The sequence below is a fragment of the Saccopteryx leptura genome, chromosome 8, assembly GCF_036850995.1.
Source record: "Saccopteryx leptura isolate mSacLep1 chromosome 8, mSacLep1_pri_phased_curated, whole genome shotgun sequence".
NCBI classification, from domain to species: domain Eukaryota; kingdom Metazoa; phylum Chordata; class Mammalia; order Chiroptera; family Emballonuridae; genus Saccopteryx; species Saccopteryx leptura.
In genome coordinates, this window is record NC_089510.1 from 54147321 (window position 1) to 54161103 (window position 13783).

A 13783-nucleotide genomic window follows, 5' to 3' on the forward strand; every position below is an offset into this window, starting at 1 on the left:
CCTGACTCCAGGGCCCCACCCCAGCCCCTTCCAATCACAGGCATCTAGGCTGCCGAGCGCACCACGAGAACAATGTGTACACAGCAATGTACCCCCCTCTCTGTTCCTTTCCCTCAACTATTTTGTAAGACAGGTTATAGATTTTTTTCATTACTGTTAAAAGTCACATTTTCATCCTTTTAATTTCTAAGGACACTAAATATTCTCTAACCAAAGTAGGAGAGGAGAGGAATTTAGATTAGGAATTCCCATAGAACAACGTGTTTGACCCATGGCCATTTATAGAGACCTGTACTCAACAATTAATGCTTCTGCATTCATCTTAAGAGCCCATGGAACTTTCTATAAAAATTGACTCATAAAGCAAGTCTCATCAAGAAAACAGTGTCATATAGACCAACTACTCCAACCATGATGCAATTAGTTCAAAATCCCAGGCAAGGAACACAGGAGCAAGTGACCATCTGCTTATTTACCCCCTCCCCCTCCCCCTCCCCTTCCCTCTCTCTCTCTTCCCTTCCTGCTGCAGCATGGCCCTGGGCACTGAGGATGGCTTTGTGATCTCTGCCTCAGGTGCTAAAAATAGCTCGGTTGCTGAGCAACAAAGCAACAGCCCTAGATGGACAGAGCAACACCCTGTAGGGGCTTGCTGGGTGGCTCCCAGTTGGGGCATATGTGGGAGTATGTCTCTCTGCCTCCCTCCTCTCACATAATAAAAAATATTCTTTTTTCTAAAAATTCAAAAAATCAGCCTGGTTTGGCCAGATTGAAAACAAAGGGTTAAACTTTCAAACCAGAAATGATACCTAAATTCTTAGGAATTGTTTTTCTTATATCTGTTCACTTAATTGCCAAATCCCTTTCCTTCCTCCTCTGAACATAGATTCCCATGAAATAAGCACACAGAATAGGAGGAGGAGGCAGAGTATAGAAACATTGGTTCATTCAAGGCAGCCCTGAGTTCAATCTAGGATATTTACTTTGAGTTTCTTTTGATCATTTTTATTCCTGCGGCATTCAAGATATGTAGTTTGTGACTGGTGATGAGGGATTTAGGAAAAATGGGGTGGGGGTATGTTTCTTCTGGAGTCAGCTGTTACCTGCTTTTATAGACAGATGAGGATTTGCCCTCACTGTGAAGGCGTAGAGTCAGAACCTTGGACATCAACAGGCAAGAAAAATAGACTCAAGAGTTCTTCAAAGGCCAGCTTGTTAATTCAGTGATGGTCTACTTTACCTGTCATTCTTTCCTGATACCTCACTGCCCTCCTGTTTGGAAGAAAAATTAAGGAATTGATTGGAATTCTCTCCAGCAGGAAACAACTAAGTTACAGATGGACCACATTGAGGTGGTTTTTTTCCCCATGGCGGATAAAGCATTGTCACCTGGCGCCCTCTGCTGTTCAAATAAAATGAGTCCTCAGCAGCGCTCCCACACGCGGTCGTACCAGCCTCTTGCTCTTGGATTTGGCTCTCCCAGAGAGAGCACATGCATTTCTCTTAAAGGGCATCATCTTTCCTCCACTGCCACCTCCAGTTTGGATTCCAGGTCTTGTCTCCTTCCCGTCTACCACTCTACACGGACTCCCCAACTGTTCCTAAGGAAGGGAAGCAATAGGTTTCAAGAAACGTGCAGTTTAGGATTAACCCTTCAGGTCCCAGCCTGATACCTCAGGTCCCTTTACACATCAACAATGATCATTAGACAAGGTGCTCAGGAGACCGATATTCTCACCTACTTCATTGCATGGCCTCAGTCAATTTGATTCAACAAATACTTGATCTGCTTTGTGCAAAATGCTGGGTCAAGCAGTATGACAGGTGGTACCTAGAATATGTAAAAGGGTTGCCATCTTTTTTGTTTTGTTTTTGTATTTTTTCGAAGTTAGAAGCAGGGATGCAGTCAGACAGACTCCCGCATGCTCCCAACCGGGATCCACCCAGCATACCCACAAGGGGGCGATGCTCTGCTCATCTGGGGCATTGCTCTGTTGCCCCTGGAGCCATTCTAGTGCCTGAGGTGGAGGCCATGGAGCCATCCTCAGCACCCGGGCCAACTTTGCTCCCATGGAGCCTTGGCTATGGGAGGAGAAGAGAAAGGAGAGGGGAAAGGATAGAGAGGCAGATGGGTGCTTCTCCTGTGTGCCCTGACCGGGAATCGAACCCGGGACTTACACACACCGGATTAATGCTCTACCACTGAGTCAACAGGCCAGGGCCAAGGGTTGCTATCTTTAAAGGATTCACAAGTCTGGTAGGGCAATAACATGCAGGGAAGAGGCTCTGATAGACGGGCACATGATCAGAGCCATGGAAGGAGCACAGAGGAGGCAGGGTCACTACGAGCTGAGTCTGAGCGGGGCCCCATGAAGTTCCAGAACAAGTCACATTCCCGGTGAGTGGACGTAGGAAAGCACCCCAAGTTCATGGCAAGACATTGTCTCAACTCTCCACCCCCAAATTAGGACCCCACCACTTTAAATTTTCCTTGACTTGACAAATATAAGTGAAACCCTTACGTGCCAGGTATTGTATTGGCTCTGAGGCAATAAATAACACAACGAAACATGGTCATGCCCACCTGGGCCCCGACGTCCACAGGGAGCCACAGAAGAACACACTTCTTTAGTATATTGCACTACAGCGCGAGGAGGACATCGTGACCTCCAGTCCACATCACATTCTGATTTGCTTCTGAGCAGAAAGAGGAGCAATGAGGGAGGAATCGCAGATTGGCATAATCCAGAGTCAGACTTAGAAAAACCATTAGCATGGATTTTGCCCAGGCTCTTGGTCCTTGCTAGAGGAGTTTAAAGAGGAGGACTAAGTGGAGATGGGATGAATGACAAGACTGGAGAGCAAAGGTAAGCAGGTGGGCCTTTGTCATCGATGACAAAGGTCCATGTTTTCCCTGAGACCCTGCCTCTGCACTGAGGCTGTGGGAAGAGCCCCAGGCCAGCCCTCTGTCTCTGTGCTCTTACACAGACTTCCCTATCGCTCTGAAAACCAAGTAAATAACCCCTGCTCGGCACTTCCTCCCAGGGTTTTGGAGTTTGTGAGTAGTTTGTGCCAACAAATCAGTGATGTTATCACCATTATCGGCAGCACTCTGAACACTGATGCCTCCCACAAGCCCTCCCAGAGAGAGAACCTGCCTGCAGCCCGATTGGCGGCCTTTCTCCACCTTCCCCGCCGCAGTCTACGCCCACGCCAGGAAGATTTGCTTTTTAAACAGCAAGTGTGTTTAATATAATACACTTAACACGGTTGGAGCTCTGATGAGAAAGAGAACAAAGGCAAGAAATCCTCTCAGCAGCAGTTTGGGGTGTTGTTTTATAAAAGTATTTTATTAAAGTTTATAAAACCCCAGTGCCGGTTTGTGAAACCCCGCTTAAAATTTCACAACGTAGGAACCTGCCGTTCCATCGCTTCCGCCGGTCATCTGTCTCCTCTCTGAGACTCCTGGCGCGGACTCCCCGTCCTGCTCCCCTGAGAACGCCCATCGCGCTGGGAGACAGGCCGCTGAGTGAAGCTGGCCGCTCTCCCAAGTCGCTTTTACCCGAGAGTCCTGATGGAGTGGAGATGGGACGAGGCTGAGGGCAGTGCTTGTGTTGGCTGAAGGCTGGTCGCCACCCTCAGCCAGGCACCATCCTGGACGCTGTTCAGGTGTCGCTCTCAGTCCATGCTGCCCACTGGACTGTCGGCCCAGTGAAGGCAGTGAGCGTGTCTGCCTGCCTTCCTGCCAGATCCCGCCACCTAAGCAAGGGTCAGCTAAAAATATCTTCATCAGTTAATGAGCCCTACATTAGGCAACCTCCTAGGTAGGCATGACTGTCCTCAATTTACACATCCAACCGAGGCCTGAGTGGCTTTAAGAATGTTTCCAAGGCAGGAGAGCTTGTCTGGCTCAGGGTCTGGATCCCACGTGCTGTCAGCTTTGAGTTCACATTTCCTCCCAGACAGCACGCCGCTCAGAACCTCCTTTTCAGAGGAAACGGGTTGTATTGTTTTTTAATCATGTCCCCAAAAGTTTGCATTCCATCTGTATTTGAAAACAAGCAAAATAGACAAATAGTATTGGTAATATACCCAGAAATGATTATTTTATACACCTTTTGGAGCTATCTCTTGACTCTATTTATGAACCAGTCTTCAATTTTTAGAAGAACTGAAATGTGAGTGAAGGTCACATGTATTAAATGGCCACTGTGTGCAGCAGCCCTCCTGCTCAGGGCCTGCGGCCCAAAGATGAGTCACAGGGGTCCCTGTCCGTGAAGAACCTGCAGTCCGAGAGCTCTGACTGCTTTAAAGGAAAGTTATTACAAAAGGGAAACATTCTGCCTGCAGGATATTTGGAGAGCCCAGGTAAGAAGGGAAAGAAAATTATTACGCAAAATCCACACAACATATTATAAATCCTGAAGGCACAGCCTACATCTTAGCGTCTCCATATCCAGAAACCCTTGCACCAGCCTAGAGGAGACAACAATGAGGTGGTTTGGATGCGGGGGAAAGGCCACCCTTTACCCCAGCGCCCTGAGAACCACTGTTGACCTTAGACAATATTCTTAGTTTCTTTTTCTTGGACTGTGAAAGGACTGGTTCAGAGGTCGTTCTCTCTGCCTCACCTAAGCCAGGTAGGTAAATTGATGGCCTACTTGGCCCCACTACAAGGGATGTGCTGCTGCCCACCACGTTTAGGGATGGTCTCCTACCATGTCTTCGCACCTAGAGGGGTCTCGTAGGCATGGGAAAGGCAGAAGCTTTCACTAAATGCCTCCACACATACCCCCCATCCCCAGAAAAGGGTCAGGGGCAGGCCCTGGGTTTATCTACAATCAGTCCCTTGAATTGAGGGGAACTTTCAGAGCTTTCCTCAAACCAGGCTGCCTGGTGACCCACCTGAGGCAGCTTTCAAAGCTCCAATGTCTTGATCCTCTTCACACTGATTACAACAGCATCTCTGGGAGGGAGGCCCAGCCATTGGTCTTCTGGGGTTTGGAAAGCTGTGGAGGTCAAGATCAAAAACCACCAATGTAAAGGTAGGACAGACAGTGTATGAGTGGCCTTTTGAGAGGAAAAGAGGGCACTATAAGGGTCAGCCTTTTTTTTTTTTTAAGTAAGAGGAGAGGAGATAGACTCCTGCATGTGTCTCAAACAGGAACAGGGTCCACCTGGCAACCCTCTGTCTGGGTTCAATGCTCAAATCAACTGAGCTATTTTTAGCACCTGAGGCTGATGTGCCTGGGCCAACACTCAAACCAATTGAACAACTGGCTATGGGAGAAGAAGAGGGAGAGAAGGGGGAGAGGGAAGAGGAGAGAAGCAGATGGTGGCTTCTCTTGTGTGCCCTGACCAGGAATCGAACCCGGGACATCCATATGCTGGGCCGATGCTCTATCCACTGAGCCAGCAGGCCAGGGCCGCAGGGGTCAGTCTTGAGACGCTCAGGCACAGGACTTGGCATCACAGGAGTGCTCTGCCGCCTGCTTTGTGAAAAACCTGGGTGGTCTGCAGGGGCAGTTAGTCTGCAGAGGGGAGCCCAGAGGAGGAAATAGCATCTTTGGTCCAAGGGCTCATAGGGATGCGTGGGTAAGGGGAGAGCACACAGGGACATGTTCACGTACAAGGTAAACACTGGGAACTAAGTGTGGATGCACTATTTGTAAGTCACATGAGCTCTCTGCTTTCCTTAGGAAGGAAAGAAAAATTTTGCAAGCTAAATTATTAGAGAGAAGCCACTGTAACAATAGGCAGCTTAGCAGAAGGAAAATGATTAGAATTAATCTTTTTTTATTGAAATAGTCATTGAAGACTTGTTACTTCTCAATCACAAGTGCTAAGCATTGACGTACCTTATGTCGTTTAGTCTCTGTGATAACACTTTGCACTAAGCATTATTCATTCCCTTTTTTTAGTGGAGAAAACCGATGCTAATATATTTCAAGTAGTTAGCATAAAATCACATGAAATGAAAGAAGTGAGCCAGCCTCCCTGACCCCAAAGCTCAGGTTTTGTTCACCCTACCAGGCTTTCTGAGCCAAGCCTGCACGATTATAGGCAACACAAAGAAGGGTGAAAATTAAGGCTCCATCCTCGTAAGAAGGGGTAACCAACTTTTCAGCATGGCTAGCTGGCTGGAAGGTGTTTCCTTTCGTGAAGATCCATGGTGTCACCAGGCAGTCAGTGTGGCAGGTACTGGGAGCTCCAGCAGTGCCTCTTCCAACTAGCCAGGTGACCAGACAAGTCACCGAGTCGGCCTAAGTCTCCGTTTTATCACCTAAGCAGTCAGAAGTGTTAGGACCATTTGGTCAGTGGTTTCCAACTTACCCCGTGGAGGCCTGGGATCCAGGAGGCCGTGCTGGGGACAGGATGGATGGGCAGGACCTATCTCCGTCCCCTTCAACCAGACAAGCTCTGCAGTCAGCTCCTCGAAAAGAACTGTCCCTGCGTGGGGGGCGGGGTACATTTGGAAAGAAACTGCTAGGTTAGTGGTTAATGTCAATGACGTTTTCTATTTGATAAATGTCAGGTCCTCTGTTTTTGAAACTCCATGATGCTGGGAGGAATCAGTGTCCTCACGATCCTTGAGTGGCTGTTGAGCGGGGATGGCAGGAGAAGGGCTTTGGTGCACGTGGCAGGGAGGCACAGGAGGCAAGGGAGGACAGACAGGCTGGCTGTGGCCAGCGGAGCTCACGCTGGCAGTCACCCTGCCTGGGCCCCAGGCCACCTGGAGGAACGTGACCCACCAGAGTAGACAGGAAGGTAAACCAGGTGCCCTTTGCTGTTACTGGGATGGCAACATGGTCACGAACCACAGCTGGGCTCTGGGCTTCATCCCCCTAATTTGTACTTCTTTTACTCAGTGGGGTAAAAGACTCCTCTTTTAGTCATTTAGGATTTAAGCAATTTTCTGTTTGTTTGTGTTTTTCAGATCTTAAATCCAAATTTCATCCAAGAAGGTGAGTTTAAAAAATGGCAGAATTCAGAACATGGGAATTGGCTAAATAACTTACGGCAAGCTCAGCAGTGAGATTGAGGCTTTAACTGTGCTGAGGAGTTCCGTGCTTGCAGACGAGGAGACACGCTTCTGGGGGACTGTCAGGGTGAAGGGACCACAACTCACAATATGTATTCTGCGATTCAGTTGTTCTAAGGAAAAGGGTGTTGATATAAACCCTGAAAGGACATATCCCAGAATATTCACAGTGGTTACCTCCAGACCATGACGTCACGGCGCGTTTTCTTCTTTGCTAATCTGGGGTTTCCTAATTTTTCTACAATAAACATTTACTACCTTTAAAATACTCTTTCATGAGACACCTTTCCTAGTTTTTCTACAACAAACATTTACTACCTTTAAAATACTCTTTCAGGGGACACAGATGACTCAACAGTGTTAAGCTGAAAGTTATTTGAATCATTCCACAACATGGGTGGGAAGTGAGATGAATGTATTGTAAAATGGCTGTTTTGTTCTAAGTTCTGAATGATGTGAATTTCTGTCGATCTGACCACAGTGGCCCCAGAGTTCCTCGTGCCCTTAGTGGATGTGACCTGCTTGCTTGGTGACACAGTGACACTACAGTGCAAAGTCTGCGGGCGGCCGAAGCCTATCATCACTTGGAAGGGTCCAGACCAGAACATCCTGGACACTGACCACAGCTCGGCCACATACACTGTGTCCTCCTGGTAAGCACCCCCCACTGCCCACCAGCATGTTCATGCAGCACCACAGGCACGGTCTGGGATGTGGCTCCTGTTCCAGCAATTGAGTTCCCCCAGAGAAGAGCTGCCCTGGAGCCTTGTCCAGCGCCAGCACTGACCGGGACTAGGAGAAGGATGGAGTCAGAGCTGGGGAGACTCAGCAGGGTGCTCTCACAATAGTGTCCTCACAGCTCTCACAATAGCGTACTCACAGTGGTGTATTCTCAGTAATGTACTCACTGTGGTGTGCTCTCACAGTAGTGTACTCACAGCTCTCACAGTAGTGTACTCACAGTGGTGTATTCTCAGTAATGTACTCACTGTGGTGTGCTCTCACAGTAGTGTACTCACAGCTCTCACAGTAGTGTACTCACAGCGGTGTGTTCTCAGTAATGTACTCACTGTGGTGTGCTCTCACAATAGTGTACTCACAGCTCTCACTGTAGTGTACTCACAGCGGTGTGTTCTCAGTAATGTACTCACTGTGGTGTGCTCTCACAGTAGTATACTCACTGTGGTGTGTTCTCACAATAGTGTACTCACTGTGGTGTGCTCTCACAATAGTGTACTCACAGCTCTCAGTAGTGTACTCACTGTGGTGTGCTCTCACAGTAGTGTACTCACAGTGGTGTGCTCTCACAATAGTGTACTCACAGCTCTCAGTAGTGTACTCACTGTGGTGTGCTCTCACAATAGTGTACTCACAGCTCTCACAGTAGTGTACTCACTGTGGTGTGCTCTCACAATAGTGTACTCACAGCTCTCACTGTAGTGTACTCACAGCGGTGTGTTCTCAGTAATGTACTCACTGTGGTGTGCTCTCACAATAGTGTACTCACTGTGGTGTGCTCTCACAGTAGTGTACTCACAGTGGTGTGCTCTCACAGTAGTGTACTCACAGTGGTGTGCTCTCACAATAGTGTACTCACAGCTCTCAGTAGTGTACTCACTGTGGTGTGCTCTCATAGTAGTGTACTCACAGCTCTCACAGTAGTGTACTCACTGTGGTGTGCTCTCATAATAGTGTACTCACAGCTCTCACAGTAGTGTCCTCACAGCTCTCACAGTAGTGTACTCACAGTGGTGTGCTCTCAGGAGTGTACTCACAGCTGTGTGCTCTCACAGTAGTGTACTCACAGTGGTGTGCTCTCATAATAGTGTACTCACTGTGGTGTGCTCTCACAGTAGTGTACTCACAGCTCTCACAGTAGTGTACTCACAGTGGTGTGCTCTCACAGTAGTGTACTCACTGTGGTGTGCTCTCAGTAGTGTACTCACAGCTCTCACAGTAGTGTACTCACTGTGCTGTGCTCTCAGTAGTGTACTCGCAGCTGTGTGCTCTCACAGTAGTGTACTCACTGTGGTGTGCTCTCACAGTAATGTACTCACTGTGGTGTGTTCTCAGTAATGTACTCACAGCGGTGTGCTCTCACAGTAGTGTACTCACAGTGGTGTGCTCTCACAGTAGTGTACTCACAGCTCTCACAGTAGTGTACTCACTGTGCTGTGCTCTCAGTAGTGTACTCGCAGCTGTGTGCTCTCACAGTAGTGTACTCACTGTGGTGTGCTCTCAGTAATGTACTCACAGTGGTGTGCTCTCACCGTGGTGTACTCGCAGTGCTGTGCTCTCACCGTGGTGTACTCACAGATCTCACCATGGTGTACTTGCAGTGCTGTGCTCTCACTGTAGTGTACTCACAGCTCTCACTGTGGTGTACTCGCAGTGCTGTGCTCTCACCGTGGTGTACTCAGAGCTCTCACAGTAGTGTACTCAGAGCTCTCACCATGGTGTACTCAGTGCTGTGCTCTCACTGTGGTGTACTCAGAGCTCTCACAGTGTGTACTCAGAGCTCTCACCGTGTGTACTCAGAGCTCTCACAGTGTGTACTCAGAGCTCTCACCTTGGTGTACTCAGAGCTCTCACAGTGTGTACTCAGAGCTCTCACCTTGGTGTACTCAGAGCTCTCACAGTGTGTACTCAGAGTTCTCACAGTGTGTACTCACAGTGCTGTGCTCTCACCGTGGTGTACTCACAGCTCTCACAGTGGTGTACTCACAGTGCTGTGCTCTCACAGTAGTGTACTCAGAGCTCTCACAGTGTGTACTCAGAGCTCTCACAGTGTGTACTCGCAGTGCTGTGCTCTCACCATGGTGTACTCACAGTGCTGTGCTCTCACCGTGGTGTACTCACAGCTCTCACAGTGTGTACTTGCAGTGCTGTGCTCTCACAGTAGTGTACTCACAGTGCTGTGCTCTCACCGTGGTGTACTCACAGCTCTCACAGTGGTGTACTCACAGTGCTGTGCTCTCACAGTGTGTACTCAGAGCTCTCACAGTGTGTACGCAGAGCTCTCACCGTGTGTACTCAGAGCTCTCACCGTGTGTACTCACAGCTCTCACCGTGTGTACTCAGAGCTCTCACCGTGTGTACTCAGAGCTCTCACAGTGTGTACTCAGAGTTCTCACCGTGTGTACTCAGAGCTCTCACAGTGTGTACTCACAGCTCTCACCGTATGTACTCAGAGCTCTCACAGTGTGTACTCAGAGCTCTCACCGTGTGTACACAGAGCTCTCACAGAGTGTACTCAGAGCTCTCACAGTGTGTACTCACAGCTCTCACAGTGTGTACTCAGGCCTGTGAGCTTTAGGCACAGCCTTGGCCCGAGGAACACCTGGGTCATGACCAGCACATATCCACCTGTTGCTCAGCATTATGCAGACATACAGGGATCAAAAAGAATGGTTTAGAAAGGCTGCATTCTAGACCACATTAAGCACATAAAGAAAAACACAAACTTTTCATCTCTCAGGTTAAGGCCGAATCATACTTTTGAAGAGCTTTGACAGTCCCTGGCTTACATTAGCCCTATTATTCCCTAAGGATTCTCGAGAGAAGCTCTGTGTTAGGAGAAGTGAGGAAGGCTGTGGGAGGTTAGTGGTCCTCACGTCTAGACATCCCAGTGTTCTCTGTGCCCCTCAGGATTCTGTGAAACAGTGGTATATTTTATTCTTCCATTGACCCGAGAACAATTTTCTTGTCAAATACATAAAATGACCCACTGGTCCTGGCCAGTTGGCTCACTGGTAGAGCGTTGGCCCAGCGTATGAATGTCCTGGGTTCGATTCCTGGCCAGGGCACACAAGAGAAACGCCCATCTGCTTCTCCACCCCTCTCCCTCTCACCTCTCTCTCTCTCTTTCTCTTTCTTCCCCTCCTGCAGCCTTGGCTCCATTGGAGCGAGTTGAACACAGGCACTGAGGATGGCTCCATGGCCTCACCTCAGGTGCTAAGAAAAGCTTGGTTGCTGAGCAATTCATCAACGCCCCTGATGGGCAGAGCATTGTTCCCTAGGGGGCTTGCCTAGTGGATTCTGGTCAGGGCACATGCAGGAGTCTGTCTCTTCCTCCCCTCCTCTCACTCAATTAAAAAAAAAATGACCCAGTCCAATATGTGCAATAGAAAACAGAGAATACAGCCACAGCATGCTTCTACACAAAAACAGTATTTAACAAACCCTGGGTGACTGCCTCCCAATCATCCTGTTAATATTTATTGCTCCTAATTATAAACTTTATTGTGGACTACTGCTCACAGAGGACAAGAAGTAACAAGCTCTAAATGCTTGAGAAACATTTGTGGACGGAACACCTAGGATCAAGACGCTTTCGTCTTTTACCTTAATATTTATTAATAGTTGCATGTGTAAAACGATGTTGCCTCTCTGTCCCGGTTCTAAAAATCTCAGAGGACCCAGGGAGGTTAGTGTGCAAATCAGCGCTTGGAAGATCCCGACAGTCACCATGTGGTGTCACAACCAGTGGGGAGAGTGGCGCTGACTGTGCTCTCTGCATTGAACCCTTTCAGGGCAGTTCTTCCAGGGGGGGTCCTGGAGCCCAGGCTGGGACTGCTGGGAAAGGGATGGTTTAGTGGAGGAATTGGCCCTTTATTTAATGTACTTTGTTATTCTGAGGGTCCCACATGTAGAATTTGAAATACTTGAACATTTTTGATTCTTTAGTCTTTCCACTTTTTCTGTACCATTCATTACTGATCTGTGAGACTGAAAGTGTTTTAGAAGCAAGTTGCTGGCGGTGATAATATGAGTGACACTGTAGATCTGTCCTCGTAGAGGACCATGCTCAATTCTTTATCTCACTTCACTCTTCTTCTATCCCTATGCCCCTTATACAACAAACCTGAGAGTCAGGCATTGCGAGAGTTTGCCCCCACAGGGGACTGAGGATGTGGACAGGCAGGGGGGGCACCCAGGCGGGTGACAGAGCTGGGACCCACGGAGCCAGCGTGGCTCAACAGGGGCCGACCCCGTCACTGCTCAGCTGTCTCAGAACTGGAGTGTGACGGCATCCTTTCGGTGTCTCTAGTGATTCTGGAGAAATCACCCTGAAGATCTGCAACCTGATGCCCCAGGACAGCGGGATTTACACCTGCATAGCGACGAATGACCACGGGACCACGTCCACGTCGGCCACGGTGAAAGTGCAAGGTGGGGGCTCTTCCAGCCAAACACTTTCCATACTCTTTTAAGAAACTGATTTTATAGTGATAGGAAGGGGAGAGAGAGAGAGAGAGAGAGAGAGAGAGAGAGAGAGAGAGAGAGAAAGAGAAACATTGTTTTGTTGTTCCACTTATTTATGCTCTCATTGTTGATTTTCTATGTGCTCTGACCAGGGATTGAACCTGCAACCTTGGAGTATTGGGAATGACACTGACCAACTGAGCCCAGCCAAGACTATACTTTTTTAAAAAAATATTTGCTTTTAGTTTCATAAGATACACATAACATAAAAGTTACCATCTTAACCAATTTTAAGTGTACCATTCAGTCGTGTGAAGCATGTTCACATTGCTGTGCAGCCGATCTCCAGAACTCATTTTATCTTGCAAAACTGAAATTCTGTACCCATTAAATAAGTCCCCGTCCCTCGCTGCCCCCAGCCTGTGGCAGCCACCGTTCTCCTTTTGTCTCTTTAAATCTGTGTTAGTCAAACATCTTCTGTGGACATTACAAGGGCTCCCTGAGACCTGGGGCAGGGGGAGTTCTGTGAAATTTCAAAGTGAAGTTTTAGCAAGCGAGAAGAGAACAGAGTTTTGCTAAGAGCTGCCTGTGGCCTCTCTACATCTCCTGGCCCAGCTCTCTCTCCCGTTTGCGGTATTTGGTCCAAGGGAGAACTTCTGACAGCAGGTGTATCTCCCAGGTCTCCCTCAGACCTGGAGAAAGATGTGCCGCTTGATGGAGAAGGTCATAGGAAAATTTGAGATGCAGGTTGGGTAGTTTCCTAGGTGATGTTCAATGTTGGTATAAAATGCGAAGTCCTGCAGAAATAGCACCTGACTGTGGTTTCTGTCCCCACAGGTGTTCCGGCAGCCCCTAACCGCCCCATTGCCCAGGAGAGAAGCTGCACCTCCGTGATTCTCCGCTGGCTGCCCCCATCCAGCACGGGAAACTGCACCATTTCCGGTTACACCGTGGAGTACAGAGAGGAAGGTGCGCTATCTGTTCTGCCTTCTCTTCCTTGTAAAGAGGGCCTCAGAGTCACAGCGCTGTTGGTCTCCGTTCCTTCTGGTGTCTTCCAGCGCAGCACAAAGGCGTAGGCACGAGATTACAGCACCTTCTCGGAGCTCAAACAGCCCGTAGTAGTTCTGACAAAACAATGACTCATAGCAGGTTTCAACATGCCTTCATGTGCACTTGCCTACTTCACCAGCCCAGTCACCCAGATGGAGATCTCAGGCCCGTTCTACAGACGAGGAAGCCAAAGCTAAAGACAGTTGAAATGCACAAGGCTAGAGTTAGAATCCGGGTCTCTGGTTTGCTAATTCATGATATTTCTCCCAGAATAACAGGTAGGGGAACAGGAGCAGAGTTTTACTTCACCCCCACTCCAGATAAAATTTAGAGATCACTACACACACACACACACACACACACACACACGTATGTATATATATAGTAACTTTTAAACAAATTATTCAGTTTTTAAATTTGTTACATTTACATTCTAAGTGCATACATTTCTTTAGCAGTTGTAAACAGCTGAGCCTGACACCTACGTAT

The 13783-nt window shown here is 48.3% G+C and overlaps 1 protein-coding gene across 9 annotated transcripts in view; it reads left to right on the forward strand.

Moving 5' to 3' along the window:
• Positions 1-13783, forward strand: part of LOC136379841 (kalirin-like) — a 231801-nt gene that overhangs the window by 196810 nt on the left and 21208 nt on the right. For all 9 annotated transcript variants that reach the window (XM_066347443.1, XM_066347446.1, XM_066347444.1 and 6 more), the window contains 4 exons: positions 6935-6962; positions 7521-7692; positions 12090-12211; positions 13082-13213. In XM_066347443.1, coding sequence (XP_066203540.1) covers positions 6935-6962; positions 7521-7692; positions 12090-12211; positions 13082-13213 — 454 coding nt within the window. The remainder of the gene's footprint in view (positions 1-6934; positions 6963-7520; positions 7693-12089; positions 12212-13081; positions 13214-13783) is intronic.